Genomic DNA, 20,654 nt, shown 5'->3' with positions numbered 1-20,654 from the left:
AACTGTCCTTGGGTCTCGCTTGTTACGGGACGTTCTACTATATTTTTTTCAACGAGTTCTTTTTTTTATGCAACTAGTAATCTCGTTGGCATTTGATTGTTCGTTCAAAGTGCAATTGTATTACGCGCAAGATACGTACATCGAAATTCACAGAGCAGTCGAGAGAAGTACGAACGTCATTGGCAATGATTCATCTGCCGGTTGAATAAGCTACCAGTATCCGCTTCTGAGAAACATCAATTCAGACAATCGTCACCTTCCTTTCGGCAAGTTTGTCACCGCGAAAAGGTTTTCCCTGACTGAGCGACTCCCCCGAGCACAATCCAATTTTCTATCGCAAATTGCTTTTTCTTCGGTCGGGTTTCGCTCCGCCGTGACGTCGGCGGATAGAATCGCGGGGAAAAACAATTATAGCATAGACAACCGTTAATCGCGTCCGGACAAACAAAAAAAAAAAAAATCGATGATCCTTCGCGGGATCTTTTAACGGGCAATAGAGCCAGACGCCCCGTTTAAAAATAAACCGACGAATTCGAAAACCAGATGCACAAGAATAGAAAACCGGCTAGATTTCTATGGCTCGCTTATCGATTAATCGTGCTGGAATTTTTTTTTTCGGTAGCAGCCTCGATGACGTCTGCTGTAACTAATCGCCGTGGTCGGTCGATAACGCGTGTATCTTTGATCGAAATCAACGCGATAGAGAGTTGCTCGAGTGCATGAAAACAGCGGGAACGGTGACGAGAACGCTAAGACGGGGCGGGGCGGGGTGGCACGAAATAAAATTTGTCGGTTGCATCCCCCTTCTCCGGTGGAGCGGTAACCTGCAGTTGAGGTTGTAGCGCGCGGCAATAGAGGCCGAGCTGATCAGTCTGCGCGAGTCTTTCGAGTGGTGAACGTCGTTTCCTCCGTCGTCCCTTCGAATACGTTCTTTTCGTTCGACGAAGCTCGATCAAACCTTTCCTAACACGGTTTTCAACCTCCGTTACGCTGTTTCGATACCGAATAAAGACTGTTTGGCCAAACCGCTGCTCTGCTTCGATCCGATCGACGCGGCTCAATTTACACGGACACCGATACAGAAATTACCGAGCACAGATGGTCAGAGGTGGGTACCAGTGTACGTTTCAATGCATTTTTCTATAAGATTTCCCTTCTATCGAGTATTTCTTTCGTTCGCGTGGTTCTACCGTCTAAGCACCGGTACGATCGAATATGTTTCCACTTGGGATTCACGAACGGAACTGCATGTTTGAATTTGGCACACACGGCCACGGTGCGGGTACCGACTTATGTTCGCGCGTGCATTCAAAACGAAGACTCCGGTATGCAATTAGAGCGAAGTACTCCGGGCGAGACGCTATGAAAATGTTCGTCTTAAAGTCGACGCAGGAATCTCGAGTAGAAACGTTACAACTGGTTCTAAACGGCTCTGACGTTTATCCGGTGTAATAATACGCGAGATGATACTTTCATCTCTGTCAGGACTTTCTTACCTTCTTTGTTTCTCCTCGGTTGGCTGGCAGAAGTGGTCACGGTTCGTGGATGTCTCGTGTGCAGGTCGCATTGTCTAAGGTCGCGAGGCACTCGTCTCGTTCGAGTCCCCGGATCCTCTTCCTCGTGCAGCTGCGAAGGTCGATTTCCCGGCTTCTACCAAATAAAGAGCATTCCTTTAGTACTTGGCGCAAAATTGTCTTTTACCTGTCTCGCGAACGGCGTCGCTATTTTCCGAAACAATAAACGGACCGTTCTTTTCATCGTTTTTCTTTTCTTTTTTTCTCTTTTTATCGCAATTATCGAGGCGCGAACAATCGTACGTAACGTCGTTGGTCAAATTTATTCCCAAGGTGATCGCTTATTAAGATCCTCGATGCTCGAACGTGAGACGCTTCTTGGTCCACGTGACGCTTAATTAACCATTTTATTAACGAAACAGACGCAGGCCTCTGCTCTATGGGGCCAAGGTTTCGATCGAGTCGGATTCGCGTTCATGATCCTATTTTAGAAAGAGCAAGATAGGTTACCTATACATCATCGATCGTTCTGGCAATACAGATTCGCAATACGCGTCGATAATCGCGATCTATTGCGAACCAACTACTACTCAGAAATAATTCCTCCGTCGAATCGCGCGTCCTAATCTCGTGTAACTTTTAAAGCGCTGCTATTAATGGCGGGAGTAAAATATATTCAGGAAAACATAAATTGAGGTTCGTGTGGTTAATGATGGAGGAGGATGTGACGTGAGCGTGCACGTGTAAATGCGCTCAACGTAGTGTGCTTCCGTCACGTAAATTTGCACGTGTCGTCTGCGCAAAACAGTCGATCGCCATCTGGTCAGAGTTTTAAATTCTTTGCGTCGTTTGCTAGACGAGTAATCTCAAGGGAGAAGACTCTGCTAAGGTAGTCGTAAATTCTCCATCTATTTGGTAAACAACGTTACCATCGATCGAGAAAAGTTCTATTATAAAACACGTAGAAAAGGGAAATCGGTTTTCGGGCACCGTCTCCTTCCGATCAATACCGTTCGCCGATCGATCCTCGTTAAATAAAACGAAACGATGCAATTTAAATAAGAAAATCGCTCGATGGTCCATCGTTTGACTTATAAATTATAAAAGAAGATAATGGCGCGTCAACGTCAGTCGATATCCTTTCGAATTACCTTGCTACGTCTCGATGCAATCTAAATCTACGCGGTACTGTATCTTTCTGAAACGATCGTTGTCTCGTACGACATCGAGCGCGAACTATGATACTTTTTGGAATATGAGATCGTTGTCTTGAAATAAATGAGGCTTCTTCCACGCATCGTGTCCTCGTCAGAGACGCGTGTAACACGACTACGTTTGCCTGGACAATCTAGTCAATATAATCATCTTTACACATTTGCTGAAAATCCCGTAAATCATCTGTACTTTGGAGAACAGAGATCTTATTCCTTCGGGAAGATGAACGAAGCGTTACACGCGCTCTGGGGTGCGTTAAAATTAAAATAGTACTTAATAATAGTGTTCGTAGCTCGACACAGAGACACTCGTGCAATCGTCGCGGTATGTAATTTCGTTAGAGCCTCTCATTATTCGCAGAGAGAAGCAAAGCTTAAAAATTGTTTAACGTCACTGGGTATTATGTTATCCGAGGAACTGCCGTGTCATAAATCATTTCACATGCACGGTTCCGATTCGTAGAACCAAATGTACAAAAGACTTTCTATCGGAATTAATGAATTTACGTCATAGCATTTTTTGTTCCAGGGTCGTTGCCTGATATCGCAGTGACGATGGCATCGGGAAGAGAAATCTACGGTGCATTCAGGTAAGCGATTGCAAAACAACGATTCAAGATAATTTAACGATATAAATAATTGTCATTGTTTGCGCTCGACGCGAAGCAAAAATGCGTAGAAGCTTGAAAATATAACGAGCACGTTGTTCGTTCTCGACTACGCGTTAGGCAGTAGATTCGTATATTCTGGCCAGACCATATAGCGTTTGCAAATACGTGCATAGAAGCCCCGTTATTTCCAGAATTTTCGTGGGAGTAAATTTCCAATACGACCTTTCTGTAATCGTTTCTCTGGAAAAGTCGACGTGGGTGGTAGTCGATATTGCCAGATTATGTGATCATCTGGATGCACTATCAATCTAGTCTGGTACACAAATAATGCGTCCATTCTGGCTTCGAAGGCCTTATAATAAGTTTGCGAGTTTGGATGCCTCGTATTTTCGCGTCGATGCTAAATCAACAACATCTCCCTATCCAACGCCTTTCCAGAAAGCATCCGTAACGCTACATTACGGGCTTCCGCCTAACACGATTCGCGGATTATAATTCTCACAGTACAAATATTTTCGTAGCTCTATCGAGGCCACTGTATCGTAGGAAGTGGTTCAAACGATTATGGTTATAGACCGTGACGCATATAAGAGTCCCTGAATCTGTACGTCCTCTCGTTCCCTCTTTTGCCCCTCTTTCGTAATAATTTTCTCCAAAGGACAGAGACCAAACGTTTCTCGATAACGACGAATCGTACGCGATCTATTTCTGATTTTATCGTCGATCGATACATTTAACGCCAATCCAACGCGATATTTTCCGTAAAATCAATCCGTTATCCATAGTCTAGGCTACGTGCTTCAGTACCAATGACGTAACATTGACGCAAGCGACAATTGTTGCCACTACAATGCTGTAGGGCAGAACGTCGATAGTTCGGTCCGACTACGAAAATCACATTCTCCTTAGCGACAAAACCCGTTCGGTTCTAAAAACCTGAACTTCAGACGTTCGACGATCGATGTCTGCGCTTCCCCTTGATTTCTGTTACCCTCCCAATAATCGAAACCTTGAATTTCACGTTTTTTCCTTCTCGTATACCGACTCGGAGTAGACTCGATCGTATGAAACGCGTACGAACGTCGTTTGAAAATCCCGAGATACGTATAGAATACAAAGACACGCGTGTGTTCAATCTCGAGTGCATCGTACACGGAAAACGAGATATGGTGGCAAGACTTGGAGTATTAGAATCAATCGATACCACTATTTTTGTACAAAGTTGCAAGAAAGGCTGCGAAGAACACGCAAATATTCGCATTCTAATGGCAATATCGATTAGAAATATTCTAGCCAATTCGTGCATAATCGAGGGGAGACTTATTATCAAATAATTTCCGAGGAAATTGGAGAGCTTTAGAGAATAATCTATAGAGATTAAATTGTTTCGAAAATATACATGTGAAAACATCTGTGTAACGTCGTGTTTCTTTTAATTTACAGTCTGATCGTGGACGATGTCGATTCGCACTCGATATCGAGCGAAAATTCAGATTTAGACGGTCTGTCGAACGAGAGCAGCTCTCAGAACTCGTCGACTCAAACACCACTGGACAGTCCAGGTGGTCCAAGGGAAAGGATCAAGCAGATGCAAGTGGAAGCCGAAACAAGGAGAGGAGAATTCGCGAGACTGCTCGAGGAACACGCTCAAGTCGTGAGGAAGCTGAAGATGATGGAGGCCGAGGAGCAGCTCTCAGCGACCGGAAACGTTATAGGAGTTAGGCACGCGTGATTCCATTCTTAATTGGGCAGAAGTCATAGGGTTGGGACCACTGCCCCCTCGCGAGATGCACCGACTTTTTAGATGTTGGAAATTTGGAAAAATTTCGATAATGGTTGTTGCGCGGGTACAAAAATACTCGTTCGACGTCAGCAACTTCATCGCACGAGATGCACGAAAAAACAGTGTCGACGTAACTCGTATTTTTGAAACGCGCACACGCGCCTATCGCAACAAACTCTCTGATTTTTTGTTGAAGTGAATCCAATAAAATTATAACTCGCGTCGATACATTGAAAAGCGTTGCTCGCTCGAGCAGACACGTCGAAGAAAATATAAAGATCAGAGAACGCGATATTCAGTACCTAAACACGAAATCATCCTTCTTTTTTTTTTTTCTATGCTTTCCTAAGTGTTTCTGCTTTTTCTCGTCATTGATGGAAACCTCGAAGATTTAAAGAACTACGAATTGCCCGAACGATTGCTTTTCTTTTGTAAAGTTCGCTCGATCGTTCATTAATCTAGAAAAATATTGCGAACCGTACGGAGTTTGTTTGCTCGGAGAGATAATCCATTTTGTGTTTATCGCAAAGTCTGAAATACTTCTAGTTACGACAATAATGAAGAACACTCGGCGTACGCTCGTAAAGTTCTGGGACAGGAGGATTAACGAAACCATTATTTCATGTATATACACGGCAAAAATGGTTGGCCTAAGCGTAGTACAAACTTTTGAAATATGAACAGCAAAACTTAGTGCTGACCAGGAAAGAATGAAAAGCTTTGGTTCTAGCACTTGTGTCGTCGACACGCCACCACGTTGATAGACCATCGTCATTTCGCTTTAAAAACGAAGCGTTGCGATTATGTATATCTAGTAAATCTCGACGAAGTACAAGCTTATACATTTTATAGCGTTGTATATTTCAGTGTTCCATACGTGTAAGTTAGTTTTATATACCGTAAGCGTACGTACGATAGCATGGGATCATAAGCCTGTCGGAATACGCGTAGAGCTTTTGTAAATAGATTTCTTTTCTGCGTAATATATCATCTAAAGTGTTCACCGGTGGAAAGACTCGCGATGTAGTTGCACATTAACGAAACCGTTATTGAGAACTCTTTTATTTCATTGCATATCGCGAATAATAGGAGATTCATGTTAAGTATGGTCCAACAAGTTACGAATACAATCTTTCTCGTCTCTGCGTGCATATTGCGTCAGGTTTGTATCCGCATAAAATAGGTATTATTAGGCATTTATAGAACTATACACGTATACATATGTATAAAAATACATGAATAGACTTGTGTTATAATGTTAATATTAAACTATAACAGAAATATTAAGAATGTATTGATCTATCCCATTGTTACTCGAATGTCCTTCGATATACTCTTCCATCGTATTTTTGACTTGGTACTGATAAAAAAACATGGCAATAATATTTTAAATTCATTTCATACGTCTGTGGAGCAAATATGTAATCTTTATTTTTATTTTCGTGTTTTAATCATTATGTTCTAGAGATCACTGTTGTACTAATTATAGTAGCTTCGTATGATACAAACAAGAATGTTATGTAAAATAATAAGCATTACACATTCATATATATTGACTTTATTTGGGTGTTTATTATATATGTGTATTTTTGATCACAGAAATTTTTTTGATTTTTCATAACGCGATATCTTCGTTCTTCAACTGAACCAACATCATTTAGAAATCGATTCATTTTAAATCAGCAACACCTTCACTACTTAAATTAGCACACTTCTAAAATTATTTTCCATTATATTTTTATGTTGTTACACAAATATTTATGCAATAATTTAAATCAACAAAATGTGTAGTATTAACAATCCAAGACTGTTGTAAACCTTGTATATAAAAAGGAATAAAATAGATGTTAGAGTAAATGTAAAAATTAGACATATGTAAGTAAAAACGAAAATATAGATGATAAGGAAGTGTTAAAAAAATAAAAACAGATATGGGAGATAACATAAATTAAAGGTACATTTTTTTTCTTACAATATAAAATTCATATACATGAGTTTCTGTATTTTTTTTTTATCTAAAATCTCCATGCTTGTTAAATATCGAAATATTAATGCAGATAAATATAGTTAGAAAAAATCACTTTACTTTTTTTGTATGCACACGATTAATTTAAAGGTTTACAATTTACATAGATTGTAACGAATTTATGCTTCTGGCAGTCTGCGTTGAGTTGCCAGTGACATCAGTCTATGACTTAATTTAACATTGTGATCTCTTAAATATCTTATTAAATCTGCTTGTTTTTCAAGTAACTCTTCCAAATTAGTTCCTCTATTGTCATGGTGTGATTCTCCACTACCTGCATACGTGTCTTGAGTGAAAGAAGACAACCACTCTTCTCGAGTAACATCAGGAGGTGGACGTGTTCGATTGAACCTTAATACCCTTCCTAAAAGGTAAAAAGAATTTATTTCATCCAAGTCCTATAATTTGTAAATATTTTAATATAATCTATATACTTACTAATATAATTTACATAAACTGGCACAATAATCATAAGTTCTACTGTAGTTAAAAGTATTATATAATTCAATGGAGTAAACCACTCTGATGCACGACAGTACTGTTCATAATTAACTTTATGGGTGTGGTGCAAAATCACAGCCAATAATAAATAACACATAATCCATAATGATGCTGTAAACAGGGGTGCCCGAATGTGTTGATACGTTGACTGATAAAAAACAAGGTATCCATGAACACGCAACATATGATGCTTCATTTTCACAAAATGATCAGTTAACATAATTATCAACCAATAAGCACAATGAAGATATAAGTATATAAAATAAGTGTCACATTTATTTTTCTCTTCTGGCCATACTGACAAAAACACAATTCCTATAATTTCTAAAGATACCTACAATATTAAATAACCATGTAATAATATATGTAAGCTTTAAAATCAACCTGTCAATGACATCAACAAAGTTGAAGCTTACACCAAATATGAGAGGAATAGATACAATTGGTATAGTATCTAGCTTTTGAAAAGGTTCTTCTTCTTGAGAGATCAACATAGGCTGGAGATATTCCTCATCATCCATATTGTTAGACACATCAAAAAACACAGCTCCCTAATAAATGCACTAGTTACAAACAGTCATCATTTCGTTTAATACTTTTGCGATACGATAAAATGTAAGGATACTTATATAAAATGAATTCTATAACAGTGGTCTGAACGTTAAGGCACAAATCACAGTTAAAGAAGGTTATGGTTGCATTATACCAAACTGAGAATGAAAGATACAATAAAACTGCGACTTAATTAACACTTTTTTTTCAATTGTACTCACACTACCCGACGTGTTTGAATTTCTAATAAGGCTGACCATTCCACAAAGAAACGAACGAAAAGCAAAATAAAAATATTACACTCTTCATAACCAATATCAAGCTAATATTTTTTTAATGAATTTCATTCGTAATCGTGAGTGGCTTTTTCGAGCAACCATGCTTGGAATACTATAATCCGCGATATAACACATAACAGAAATAATCTACTCTTGTGACGATAAATTTACGTGTAACTGACCATAGATACAGCTTACGACACAAGATCAAAATGTCTACCAGCAGATGACAAAAAGGTGCATATGAAAATACATCTATAAAACTCGAGTCGTCAAACATAGAATAAATCGATCGACATAAACTGCGTTTCTTCCTGTAACCTAGCATCAAAATCAGTCTGTTCCCAAAATATACATCTATTTTTGAACGACATAGACATGGTACATACGTGTTCGTTTAATAAATATTTAACATATCTTGGAATGCAAGAACAGAAATAAACATCTAAGTATCTCTCATGAAACTAAAGAACATAATGTTGCAAAGAAAAATTTCATAAAATAAAGGGGAATAGAACGGCCGCCAATGGGTCAGGGATACCAAATATCTGTGTGCGTGACGACATTAATCAGATGAAGTTGAATAAATATACACAGGAAGCGTGAAACTTTGTTTTAAAAACACGGAATAAATCTTTATGCAAAATTTCATTCCATTAAATGTCATATATAGTTTTGTTCAAAACTAAAAACCGACATTCAGATGAGACAAAAATCGACATTAAATCGATGTTCAAACTTCTCGAATAAAACTTCACGTTTTCTTTACCTACAGCAGGAAGAAAAAACAAACGATGGATAACAGATAGCCTAGACAAAATTTTGCAGAAAATTATTCTAATCACGACTGAAACTCATCAAAATTCTTAGTAATTTTTTACGATATAAAATTTATAAGTATGTTTGGACGACAGATTTTTTTGGAACCAGTAAACGATCAACGCGAACAAAGAATACGCAACGAGTACCTTCGACAATTTTTAGCAAATCAAGAACATGGATCACCATTCACCGGATTAATAAACATTCCTTCATTAAGGAATAATGGACCGACGCTCGGTTTAAATTTTATCCTTGTCGATGATCCTGATTGCATGCAACCAAATGATTTATCTTTTAGGGCACATCGAACGTTAGTATACAAATTGTGGTTCAACCACATAAAGTGTTTCCTGTTTTTCCTTTCTAAAATTTTTTCGAGAATTCGTTTAATTATAATTTTTTGAACAGTAAATTATCAATTATGTTTTTGTAACTACAGAAATGTATCGAGTCAATATTTATTGGAATATGTAAGACAGATGGAAGAAAGGTATGCTGCTATGGAAAGGGAGTTAATGAGAACCAAAATGTTAGTTCCCGCAATGACGCGCAATACGATCCCCGTCCATCGAATGGTATTTTAACAATGATTTCTTAATGACTTGGCATTTCTATCGTTGGATATGCGGAAATTTACTTTTCTAAAGTCGCAAACGGATGTAAATTGGAAGGAATGCTCTCTCGCGAAGAACCGTGAATATTCGTACGGAACTCCGTCCGGAAATCAGGGCAAAAATCTTGTTAACACGCGTGAAATTCGGAATCAGGAGAGAATGAACGTTTCATCGAGAAAGAAAAATTATAATGCAAGAAAGAATAAAGATTCGACCAACAGGATCTTGGACAATGTAGATTGGACGAAGCGTCAAATCTCTTCCCAGGTAATTGATTACAATCGTTCAAGCTTCGACGTGGAAGAGACGTTGGAAAGCATGTTTTTCTTTATTAGCATTTCCAAGACGATATGTATCCGATAAAGGATCCTAGTGATCACACGTGTGGGCCAAGAACATTGAACAATAATTCAAATATGGTGTGTTCGACGCACAACGTTGCTGTTATCCTTCCACAGGAATCAACACATTCGGCCATTGACCATTTTAAAGTAATACATATAAAAATATACACAGATATATTACAATTGAAAGCATCTAATACACTTGCAGACAAACAACGGTAACCATAAAGGCATAAGCAAGTGCGATTCCATTAAAATGGTTGGCAATTCCAAGAAATCTTTCACCCCTTTCAAGACTCAAAAGCCAGCGACATCGACCGACAAAGTATGTTGCTCCTTTGAATATTTTGATGGAAAATACCTTAAGAGTTAAGGAAATATTTTGAGGCGCGAAATAACGATATTACTTTATTTTTAAACCGCTCACAACCATTACTGCTATCGACGATGAAAAGACGTTGATGGAAGCATGCCAAAGGTTCGACAAGAAACACGAGCCGGAAACGTCGTATTTTATTGACTTCGATGCTAAACACAAGGATCATACGCAGGCCAGTTCCACGGTAAACACGCCGAAGTTTCAACCAATAATGGGACCAGAGTTTAATAAGGATATTTGCGAGCGAAAGTTTGAAGTTGAACGCCAAGGACCAAACACAGATCTGGTGGAGAAATATGCGTCTAAAAGAACGAAAGTTTTCGAAAACACGGACACGCGTCGTAAAGAAAATTCGCGGGTTAATCAAACGTTCCAAAGTAATCGCGGTCACTGGAGCAGTCACTCGAAGAAGTTTCCTTATGAAAAACCGCGTTTTGAGAACGACCAGTCGAGAAATTTTACGAGAAACATCCGTCCACAGAACAGAATCCCAACTCCACGAAGCAACGTTCACACTGCTTCCACTCCAATGATACCTTCTACTTCGAACCCTCTTTTGGATCCCAACGGATTAACCATTCAACTATTAAAGTATGAAACGAAAATGGGATAATGATTGGTCAGTGTTGTATTTCGTTTTCTTTTTTGTAGGCTGGCGGTATTACTTTACGCTCCAGCATTAATGCCGGCATTGAATTTGTTGATTGCTCGACAAAGTAGCCAAACTTCCATTTCGGTGCCCTGTTACGAAGCTTCGAACGATCTCCTAACGCAAGTTTTTCGAATTCTGAACAGCCAACAACGCGTTCCGAATTTACCATACGCGCCGACCTCTCGAGTCGATGAATATTCGTCGCAATCTCGAACGGAAACAAATTTACCGGACACCTCGTCTCTGAAGTCAGAGACACGTTACGAGGTACGATGATCCTTTGTACAATGATTTTTTACTGGCTGCAGTCAACTAAGTTTCACGAAATGGTTTCAGAACTCCTCGAATCAGCTTCGTGTCAGCACAAACACAGAAAATCTAACCAGCGATCGACACGAACAAATTTCAATTGCAATAAATACATCCCTAGAATCGTGCATCTGTCACAAACTGTCATCTGTTCAATGTAGCAAGTGTTCTTTGTGCGAACAGGTAGAAGAAAATCAAGAAGATAATCAAGAAGAAATGTTTGCATGATCGAAAAACGTAGTTTTGAACTGTTGAAAAGTTTATTGGACATCAACGTCTGAGGTTGCAACCAAATTACTGATACCTAAGCATCGTGGACACGTAATTGATACATCGAAAAAAGTATTCGCACGCAATACAGTATCTTAAGGACGCTTGCGCGCGAATCTAACACGTGGCGAAGGAACGGAGCTTTTCTACGAACGTTTGTCGAGAACTTGCAGTCGTGCGTGCTTTCGCTCTCGAGACGCGTCCTCTCGATAACTCTCTTCCAATTAGCATTTTCAATCGAATAGAATACGCGATGATACTTTTAAATCGATGCAAATGACTGGACAATAAAAATCCATCGCGAAGGCCACTTCGATATTTCGAAAATCAAGAACAAATTAATGGAGAGTACAAAGCATCGACGAAAGAAGTTATCTCCTACCTTTATGGGACTGAAATAATTCGTTGACGTACGTTTATGCGGCCCAAGTGTAAATATATTCGGTGAAATTTGTCCCCAAATATGTTTTCAAATGTGATCTATCGTTATTGTACGATGACAACGCGAGAGAAGAGTCTGAACGAAAATGAACGCAAAAACAAGAGCGATTGAGCTGTGAATGACCGACTCGGAGTAGTCTAAACAAGAATTTAATCTATTGGTATTCAGTGTAAAGAGACTTGAATTAGGATGAGCAAGGAGGGGAACGAGGAAGGTCCTCAGGATAAAGGCGCTGGCGGCGAAGCTCTGAAGAAAGATTCGAGCGCGGATATCTATGAAAATCGAGGGAGCAAGAAACTCGTACGTTTAGTTACTGTGCTGGCATACATGTTTTCCGTAAGTTTCGTGGCCATAGTCTTGAGCGCGTACTACTTATTCCTCTGGGAACCACCTAATCCGAAACTTTTACGAAGGCCGGTTCATTTGTCCAGCGAACCGGAAATACAATTCTTATTGAGCGATCCATCGATCGTGTCGAATCAGTCCAACGAACTCGAGCAAACGTTCGTCGGTCGTGTCGTCGACGATCATGGTCATGCAACAAAAAATCGTGGCAACTTGAACGATTCTATGGTCGTATTAAGAAATTCTCTAATAGAGTTTTTGCGAAACAAAAGTAACGGTTCGAAACCGGATCGAGATCCTCGTCGAGAAAGTTTGGGAGATCCCAATTTCACCGAGCACGCTTCGCTCGTGAAAGGAAAAGGATTGAATTTGGCGGAAAAGTCGAGCGAAGGAAGTGCAAGGTTCGAAGCAAGCTTGGAGAACAACGTTGAAAGTGAGATGATAAACAAGGAAATACTTTCATCGAGAATTAAGAATGAAGAAAGTATAATTGATGACAACGGTACGCCTTCGACATTGAACTCTTGGACTATTTCTGGAAACGAAGAATCGAGTAAGAATCGTTTAACGGATGCCATCAACAGCACCATGTACGGATCGCAAGATGTGCATCGGTTGAATCGCAATTTAACAAAACATCTAACCGTATACCGAGAAAAGAGAAAAAAGTACATTCCAACAAGCCCTCGAGCAAAGGTAGGAACAGCTATTACTGAAAACGGTATAAAAATTGAACCGAAGACCGTTGAAAATGCTTCTAAATATACTACGGATGTTGAAGTGCCGGAAAATTCCAAATTAAATACATTTAACGAAGGATTTACAAGTACCGTCGGAACAACGATAATTAACAAATCCGATGTTATTATGACAACTAGGGATAAACAAGATCCCGAAACCCAAAGAAGCAAAGCTAGCACGTACAATATCGGCGTTCTTGTAAATAAACAAACGGCTGTAAATTCTCATATCTTGGAATTTACCGATGGTCCGAAATCAAACCTATCATCTGCAAAGTTCCCTAGCGCTGCGATCAATTTTCGAGGTAAACAAACATTTTAGAATGTTTAGAATATACATCGTATCGCATGAAACGAGTAATATACAAAGAACATAAGTCGTTAACGTCATCCTTTAACAATACGTTCGTTAACTTTCGTTTTCTATGAATGGTATCGATAGCATAATGGGTATTTTGCAATTAGTTCAAACGTAAGATGTTCACAAGATTATCGCGATTTATTTGATCTATAATCGGTGTATATAGTTAAGTTTCACCTAGAGAAAAGGATAGGAATGCCCGGCCACGGTCGCAATGAAAAGTCGTGATTAAAACCTTAGAAATAAAATCGTCGATGGATTGGTGTGCGATGATTATCCGTATTGTCCGCGTAATAACTGAAACAGGGTCGGGTCGATCCGTTATGGCTTCTTTAACGTTGCACGGTTACGAATATTCTACAATTTCTAAGAACGATCGCTGCAACTTCGGAACCGATTTTTCTATAGAAATTTCTACCAAATGACACGACGGTGAAAGATGGTTTAAAAATCGTTTATAATCTTTCGAGATGGGAAGATATTCACGTTCTTTTTATTTTTCGATATGAGAAATTCTCATTGGACAATGTCCGCCGATAGAAAGGCTATGTTTGTACGCGAAGTGATCGAAGAACGACGTCTTAATGCTATTAAAATAAAGGCGCGCCTCCTCCGTAAACCGAGTAAACGTTGTCAGAGTCGCATTACACTTAAAACGAAGACCTGGTCAGCTTTCATTGAACGTTTACGAATTCTTGTTCCAGCAGATATTTTTAACGCTTCGCGATTTCTATGAAAATGACACCGTTTACGTAAATGATATTCTTTTACGAAACAGGAGGATGTTCTGACGCATCCGACGCGTTACAGCGACAGCTTCGAAACAACACGCAAGCTCGACCTTACGTAAAATGCTTGCGCAACATTTTTAAACGGTTCATTATCGCTTCCAAGGAAGCACCTTACCTGCACGTCGGGACGATTTCGATTTAATTATACTTGAAGGAACAAGAGGCGCGTACGACGTTACCAAACTTATTCGAGCTTTTACAAATAAATACGCTATTCGTAATCTTATGTAGTCTTTAAGCGTAACGTAGAACTAGGTCTCAAATCAAAATTTCCAAAAGACCCGCGCGTACGATTTCGATACGATAATGTATGGTAAAGCCTTGAAAATGAAATAAGGCCATTGGTGCATCGGTTTAAGGGTGTGACGAGTTTGTTGATGGAAGTAAGGATGTAAGAGAAATTTCGTCCTAAGTTTGTTGATGGACTCGTCGGAAAGGCAACTCTAGAAAGCCCTTTCTTAGGCGATCGGTCGAGTACTTGCGAGAGAGGTAAAGGTCGATCGTATCCCTCTGTTGGCAAGTGTGGGAGGCGTTGCCACAAGGGCATTTATCACGGTGAATCCCGTAAAGTCAAGCAGCCCTTGAAGCTTGCGAAACGAAGCACGAGTCAAGGTTCTTGGGCTTGCGCAGTGAAAGCTCGTTGGTATCATTGAACGGGTGTATTTTTTAACAGCTGCATTGGTGGGAAATGTTGATCCGCGAGTCAAGGAACAGAAATAATCGTAGGATAGTGGGAACGCGAACGGATAGAAACCATTTGCGCATTACGTCCTCGTAAGCTCGTGGCCTTCTCGCGAAACTAGAGCGTTTCTGCGTTCTCGTTACGGTATTCGCAGCTTTCCTGCGGTAACGCCCTATCGGTAAACGAGTTTTTTGATCAGAAAATACGAGACACTGTAAGGGTGAACGACGAACGAGTATTCGAGAAGCACGCATTATGAGAACGATGGTGCAACACCGGTGAAAATTTCAAATCGAAACAATGTGACCCGTTTCGTGGCAAAATATCCTACGTAAGGGCGTGTGGCACAAACAAGGTATGCTCGTGATGTGCTGCTTGCAGTAGTAAACTTGCAGTGTTTACTGGTCGTTTAAAAATGTAAAGAATCCAGGAAAACTATAGATACAGAAATTCGGGGGAAGATTTCTACGAGGGAACGATGATTTTCTCGGTATTTCCCACAAAATTTTACATACATGGACACATCGTGATTACCAGGGCCGTTGCCTGAAATACTAGCACCCAGATCCAACTTTCAATTTAAACGCGCTCCTTCTAACACAAATTAAATCGAAATTTTTTAACTTTGAAGTAATACGTGTTGGACAAGATGTATATAATATTATTATATAACTATATTGTTACATAAATTACTTGTCAAGCTTCTGTAGTCTTTATAAATTGATTTTTCTTTGCATGAAAAGTAAAACTCAGATATGATAATCATGTTCTCTTTTTCGACGCGTTGTTTACATCCATGTAAAACCGGCCCTAGTGATTACGATTCAAGTTTTAATTGAAAATCAAATTCCAAAGGGTTCGATGATCAGTTAACGAACTAACCAGAATACATTGTATCGAGACTGTTGAAACGATCAATATTTCTATCGTTAATGTCTCGGAATTGTTAAACTTCCTCGATCGAAATCCAGCGTTCTGGGAATAGAGGACCGAGTAAAGGTGATTTTTTCTAGACGTGAATCGAGGATGCAGCTGCCGCGAAAAATGAGCGTTCAAAACGTGAATACAGAAAAATCTAACTCAGACCTGACAAGCGTTATCCATGTGCCAGGAAATCGCGAACATAAGGCGACAGGCAATGAAATTCGATTCGCAGGCGACGAAAGGAAAGACAAGCTGTACGAGCCAAAGCATAAACAAAAATTGGTACGCGTGTTGACAGTGGTGGCCTACGTTATATTTGTTAGCATGGGAGCTATTCTGCTGTCTTTGTACTATACTTTTTTGTGGGACCCTAAAGACGTGTCAGTCAAGCCGAGAATGAAGTTGGATTGTGCCAATACATATATCCCGAATACTCTCACCATTCCCTCCAATGTGAACGGTAAAAATAGGATTTGATCCGTCGAGTCGGCATAATACATTTAAATCGATTTCCTGTCTATATTTTAGATTAACACATCTGTATGAACGTGTGTACCGAACAATTTGTATGATACGACAACGTCGAAATTGTAAATTACTCTAAAGAAACCGAACGAAATAGAGATATAAACTTGTGTTTCTTTTTCAGTAACGCAAATAGAAAAGATGACAAAATCGATGTCCCAGGGAAACGAACGACCACCAGAACCAGAATTCATAACTACTCCGAGAACCACTCAACGACAAAAGGACTTGCTGACAATTTTAACAGAATCTACCGAAATATATTCAAGTATTTCACCGGTAACGACATCGGAAGTTTATCAGACAAATTTTAGTACAACGAATAGCAGAGAGATACTTGCTAAAAATCGTTCAGAAAGTACTTCGTAAATTATTAAAAATTTATTAAAAACAATTCGAAAAGAAACAAACTATGTAGCATTAAAACTTTCCTAGATTTATTATAGTGTTAATACGTCGATTTAATTGACACCAGCAAAATCGAGTCTTCAATTTTATAAATTACTCTTATTAAAGGCCTATGATTCTGTGAATGATTAGGAATTGTACAGATTTAATGGGAACCAAGTGTGATCTTTAACTCGGTATGTAAGTCAAAGACTGCATATTTTTTGGAAGGAGGAATCATTTGCCTAAAACACGATTCTAATTTTGATACGCGTAATCATGCGGCCGAAGTGATACTACGATTTGCGCAAACAGAATTGTTTCAGGAAATTGTAATCAAGATTGTACCAGTTTGAACGAATTTTTTAATCGCATAATAAAGAAATTGAACAGAATCATATGCGTGAAGATACTTTTTGTTATTCGTAATATAGACTGTAACCCACAATTTTAGCAAATAAAATACATACTAAATATTTACATACTTATATGAAATACATTGATGGATTTCTCATTCACCAGTCATGAGCATGTGGACTGATTTTTCTGACCCAAGCATTTTGTTTGCTCTTTCTGTACCCACAATTGCCGAAAGTTGCATAATGTCGTATTTACAATATAGAACAGTTACCGTCATATTACTTTCAGAGCCTGCTTGTGGATTCTGATTAGCTTCTTGCATTAAATTACACATTTCGCTATAAAATTCGGGAAAGGTGGGTGGCGCATAAAATATGATGTGTCTTATGCCTTTCACTCGTATTCTACGGAAGAAATGGAATCGTTCCGAGTATATGAGAAAATGTGCATCGCTGTGGAAGAACATATCTCTTGCTCTCGCTATTTTTGCTTCCTTGGAATATTCACAAATTTGTACATAATTATATTCTTCTTTCTTAAAATAATTACGCAACTTCACAAAGTCAAAATAGGATGGTATAAATATTAATGTGTGATTCATAATTCTGTCCTTGTATTGAGGAAGTATTTTTCCTATAAAAAAGTCCATTCTATGTTCCAATGCTTGAGAATGACTGGATGTCTCAAATCTATGAAAGACTTGAGGGATTTGTACAACCACATGACAAATGGATCCAGGAGAAATAGGATTTATTACCTTAATTTTTCCTGCATAATTGTAACATCTCTTATTAAATATTCCATAAATTTCAGGTACATGAATACTTGAGAATATTAATGTCTGCCTATAGTATTTTGTCCACCCATTTACACACCAACTTCTTACTCTGGAAAAATCTGTTCCATGAGAATCTTTTGGTTGTAAATGAAAGTGATTTAAGACATGTATCATGTGATCCCAATTTTGCATTAAAAATAATTCTGCTTGATCTAGGATTAACAACTCCACTGATGCTAAGAAATCAAAATCCCTCTCAGCCTCACCTTCTGCACCTACTAATATTCTCAAACCCAAAAGTGATGTGATTATTATATCTGAGGAATAAAATTCTGAATACAATTTTAAAGTTTTTTTTGTGATAGAGATTCCTATTTTGAAAGTATCATCCGTGTTTCCTTGAAATGTCAGCTCATAATCTTCTGGTTTTGGGTTCTTCTTTGGCATTATTAATTCATTACCACTAAAATCTTCCATGAATCTCTTCTTATTCATTACAGAGCCACCTTTATCTTCTCCAATTAAAATAGATATCAATAACTCAACAATTTTTAAACAAGAATGTCTAAAGGGAACTATTATCAAAATTTTTGGTCTCACTAGTCCTTGATCTCTGTATTCATCTGGAATTTCTGCCATATTTGTATATTTTGATTTTGTTATTTTTGCATTATGATGTAATACCTTTGTTCTGGTCTTTAATACATGATTAATTACATGTAAACAATATATAAATCTTATTTGATCAGCATTTGAGAATGTCCTTTCAGGATAATATAAATCCTGATAATTATTTATCACTGAAAATAATTCCCTTTGCAAAGAAGTCAGAGGTGGTGAATTTCTGCTAACATCATCCTTTATGTTTGAGTAATTAGCACTTGTGATATTGTCTTGAATTTGAGGTTTTACATATAATTTATTCCAATCTATAGTTTCGATCAAGCAAGGAATATTGCCATGTTTTGCAAATTGTTTATCTTCTAACACAGATACTTTTGACTTTTTTGTTGAATCACTTACATCCTCCAGGGATTTTGGTATTTGACAAATAAGATTTCCTAAGGTAGGCCATGTTATTTTCTGTGTTTCTATGATTTGTGGAACATTAGAAACCGCTTCATAAAGTTTATCACTTAAATCATCTCGAAGATGAATTGAAAATGGATCTTTTAAATAACCAGCGTCTTCCTTAGCTGTTTCAGGATCTTCTTCATCCACTTCTTTCACTTTAATCTCTTCATTATCGCTATGACTTGATAATTCTTCCTCATTATCCAGACTATTAGAATGTGTTGCTAAATCTTCATCAATATCACTATTACTTATAATATCATCTTTGTTGTCAGAAGTATCGTCATCTGAACTAGATTCAACAGCAGCTGCTCGAAGATTATTAATATTAGAAAATGTGGATAATAAATCACGTATAGGATTTGCCTGCTCGTCGTCAGAACTATCAGTTTCTACTTCTTGCTGTTGTAATTTCTTTTTTTCGAGCATTTGCCTGCGTGTTTCAATTTCCCTATTTTTAACATCGCGTTCTTTAACATACGAAGCCTCTTTTAGGTTAAATTTACCTTTCTTTGATTTTGGTCGACTATCACGACGGTCAAATTTTCTTTTTCCACCACGAACCGGTCTTCTACCACGTGCCATTATGATGGTATATTAATTAACAACGCATATTTATACAAATTTCCTTCGAATTACGGAATAAAACTAACTCACGTGTACATATGTATTATCACTGTGTTCAACACGACTCAGTTACACAAAAAACAATTTAAAAGATACAGTCATTAAGAACACACACATCTTATGAACGTACCATTAATAATTAACCAAGTTATACATATATACAATAAATATTTTTAAAAAGTATACGAATAACGTTGGATAACTGTAAATTAGGTTAGCTTTCCTACAAAAACTTTGTGCAATGCAATGTATACTGTACATACAATATTTGTAAAATTCACTATATTCACGCAGTACAGGTTATGAGCGCTAAATTTAAAATATATACCTCATTACTACGGTTTTATGTTCGATAATTGAATGTGTGAAATAAAAAGAAAAATGTTAAACAGTTTAAAGTATTTGGTAATTAAAGCAATATTATTATTAAAGTGTAATAGCTTTGATTCGATCAAATAATTGCCGTTTTTAGATCCGTACTATTAATTAATAGATACCTGTTAAGATGCAATTTAGTATGTAATACCGACGTCCTGTACGTAGTTCCTCTCATTCTTGTAAAACAAAGCCTCATCGATCGGTATCATATTATCAAATATTTAGAAGTACATCGAATAACACGAACATTTGAATCTCCATTTACGGTTGCGTCACGGGAAGTTGAACATCTTTAAGAAAACCGGAAGAAATCTGTTCGAGGTCCCCATATCACGAAGATCACGTGACCGATGATTTCAATGGATAAATTA

At 38.1% G+C, this 20,654-nt stretch overlaps 5 protein-coding genes across 7 annotated transcripts; 3 read left to right on the top strand and 2 right to left on the bottom strand.

The window, feature by feature from the left end:
* The first annotated feature begins 802 nt into the window (after positions 1-802).
* On the top strand, positions 803-6,412 carry LOC143349753 (uncharacterized). 2 transcript variants are annotated; one of them, XM_076781246.1, is made up of 3 exons: positions 803-1,120; positions 3,258-3,318; positions 4,783-6,412. In XM_076781246.1, exons 1-3 carry the CDS (start codon positions 1,099-1,101, stop codon positions 5,069-5,071), a joined length of 372 nt encoding a protein of 123 aa, XP_076637361.1. In that variant the 5' UTR covers positions 803-1,098; the 3' UTR covers positions 5,072-6,412. The 2 variants fall into 2 exon arrangements, with proteins under 2 accessions (XP_076637361.1, XP_076637362.1); XM_076781247.1 differs by having other exon boundaries at positions 806-1,108.
* A 252-nt stretch (positions 6,413-6,664) lies between these two features.
* LOC143349748 (transmembrane protein 192) lies at positions 6,665-8,194 on the bottom strand. Its single transcript, XM_076781237.1, has 3 exons — positions 8,066-8,194; positions 7,587-7,983; positions 6,665-7,512 (listed from the first exon to the last, which is right to left on the bottom strand). The coding sequence occupies exons 1-3, from the start codon at positions 8,168-8,170 to the stop codon at positions 7,268-7,270; spliced, it is 747 nt and encodes a 248-aa protein (XP_076637352.1). The 5' UTR covers positions 8,171-8,194; the 3' UTR covers positions 6,665-7,267.
* On the bottom strand, positions 8,079-20,166 carry LOC143349726 (U3 small nucleolar RNA-associated protein 25 homolog). Of its 2 annotated transcripts, XM_076781192.1 has the most exons (3): positions 19,932-20,166; positions 17,552-19,849; positions 8,079-8,200 (listed from the first exon to the last, which is right to left on the bottom strand). In XM_076781192.1, exon 2 carries the CDS (start codon positions 19,705-19,707, stop codon positions 17,578-17,580), a length of 2,130 nt encoding a protein of 709 aa, XP_076637307.1. In that variant the 5' UTR covers positions 19,708-19,849; positions 19,932-20,166; the 3' UTR covers positions 8,079-8,200; positions 17,552-17,577. The 2 variants fall into 2 exon arrangements, with proteins under 2 accessions (XP_076637307.1, XP_076637306.1); XM_076781191.1 differs by having other exon boundaries at positions 17,552-20,166.
* Positions 9,781-11,856, top strand: LOC143349755 (uncharacterized). Its single transcript, XM_076781249.1, has 7 exons — positions 9,781-9,876; positions 9,949-10,182; positions 10,251-10,406; positions 10,468-10,566; positions 10,715-11,229; positions 11,290-11,557; positions 11,627-11,856. The coding sequence occupies exons 1-7, from the start codon at positions 9,781-9,783 to the stop codon at positions 11,825-11,827; spliced, it is 1,569 nt and encodes a 522-aa protein (XP_076637364.1). The 3' UTR covers positions 11,828-11,856.
* LOC143349733 (uncharacterized) lies at positions 12,049-17,462 on the top strand. The gene is made up of 2 exons (XM_076781211.1): positions 12,049-13,701; positions 16,804-17,462. The coding sequence occupies exons 1-2, from the start codon at positions 12,501-12,503 to the stop codon at positions 17,046-17,048; spliced, it is 1,446 nt and encodes a 481-aa protein (XP_076637326.1). The 5' UTR covers positions 12,049-12,500; the 3' UTR covers positions 17,049-17,462.
* Positions 20,167-20,654: the final 488 nt, after the last annotated feature.

This window comes from Colletes latitarsis, chromosome 14 (genome assembly GCF_051014445.1).
Source record: "Colletes latitarsis isolate SP2378_abdomen chromosome 14, iyColLati1, whole genome shotgun sequence".
Classification (NCBI taxonomy): Eukaryota; Metazoa; Arthropoda; class Insecta; order Hymenoptera; family Colletidae; genus Colletes; species Colletes latitarsis.
The sequence above is the reverse complement of the archived record's forward strand: the minus strand, read 5'-3'. Positions and strand labels throughout refer to the sequence as shown.

What these genes read in the sequence shown, in the direction of transcription:
- LOC143349753 (XM_076781246.1), top strand. Translation starts at nt 1,099, where the DNA reads ATGGTCAGAGGTGGGTACCAGT. An exon ending in GGTCAGAGGTGGGTACCAGT is followed by an intron (nt 1,121 to 3,257) that starts GTACGTTTCAAT and finishes TTTTTGTTCCAG; the next exon opens with GGTCGTTGCCTGATATCGCA. An exon ending in GAAATCTACGGTGCATTCAG is followed by an intron (nt 3,319 to 4,782) that starts GTAAGCGATTGC and finishes TTTAATTTACAG; the next exon opens with TCTGATCGTGGACGATGTCG.
- LOC143349748 (XM_076781237.1), bottom strand. Translation starts at nt 8,170, where the DNA reads ATGGATGATGAGGAATATCTCCAGCCTATGTTGATCTCTCAAGAAGAA. An exon ending in CTATTCCTCTCATATTTGGT is followed by an intron (nt 7,984 to 8,065) that starts GTAAGCTTCAAC and finishes TTAATATTGTAG; the next exon opens with GTATCTTTAGAAATTATAGG. An exon ending in AGTTTATGTAAATTATATTA is followed by an intron (nt 7,513 to 7,586) that starts GTAAGTATATAG and finishes TTTACCTTTTAG; the next exon opens with GAAGGGTATTAAGGTTCAAT.
- LOC143349755 (XM_076781249.1), top strand. Translation starts at nt 9,781, where the DNA reads ATGGAAGAAAGGTATGCTGCTATGGAAAGGGAGTTAATGAGAACCAAA. An exon ending in CGATCCCCGTCCATCGAATG is followed by an intron (nt 9,877 to 9,948) that starts GTATTTTAACAA and finishes ACTTTTCTAAAG; the next exon opens with TCGCAAACGGATGTAAATTG. An exon ending in CGGCCATTGACCATTTTAAA is followed by an intron (nt 10,407 to 10,467) that starts GTAATACATATA and finishes ATACACTTGCAG; the next exon opens with ACAAACAACGGTAACCATAA.
- LOC143349733 (XM_076781211.1), top strand. Translation starts at nt 12,501, where the DNA reads ATGAGCAAGGAGGGGAACGAGGAAGGTCCTCAGGATAAAGGCGCTGGC. An exon ending in CGCTGCGATCAATTTTCGAG is followed by an intron (nt 13,702 to 16,803) that starts GTAAACAAACAT and finishes TTTCTTTTTCAG; the next exon opens with TAACGCAAATAGAAAAGATG.
- LOC143349726 (XM_076781191.1), bottom strand. Translation starts at nt 19,863, where the DNA reads ATGGCACGTGGTAGAAGACCGGTTCGTGGTGGAAAAAGAAAATTTGAC.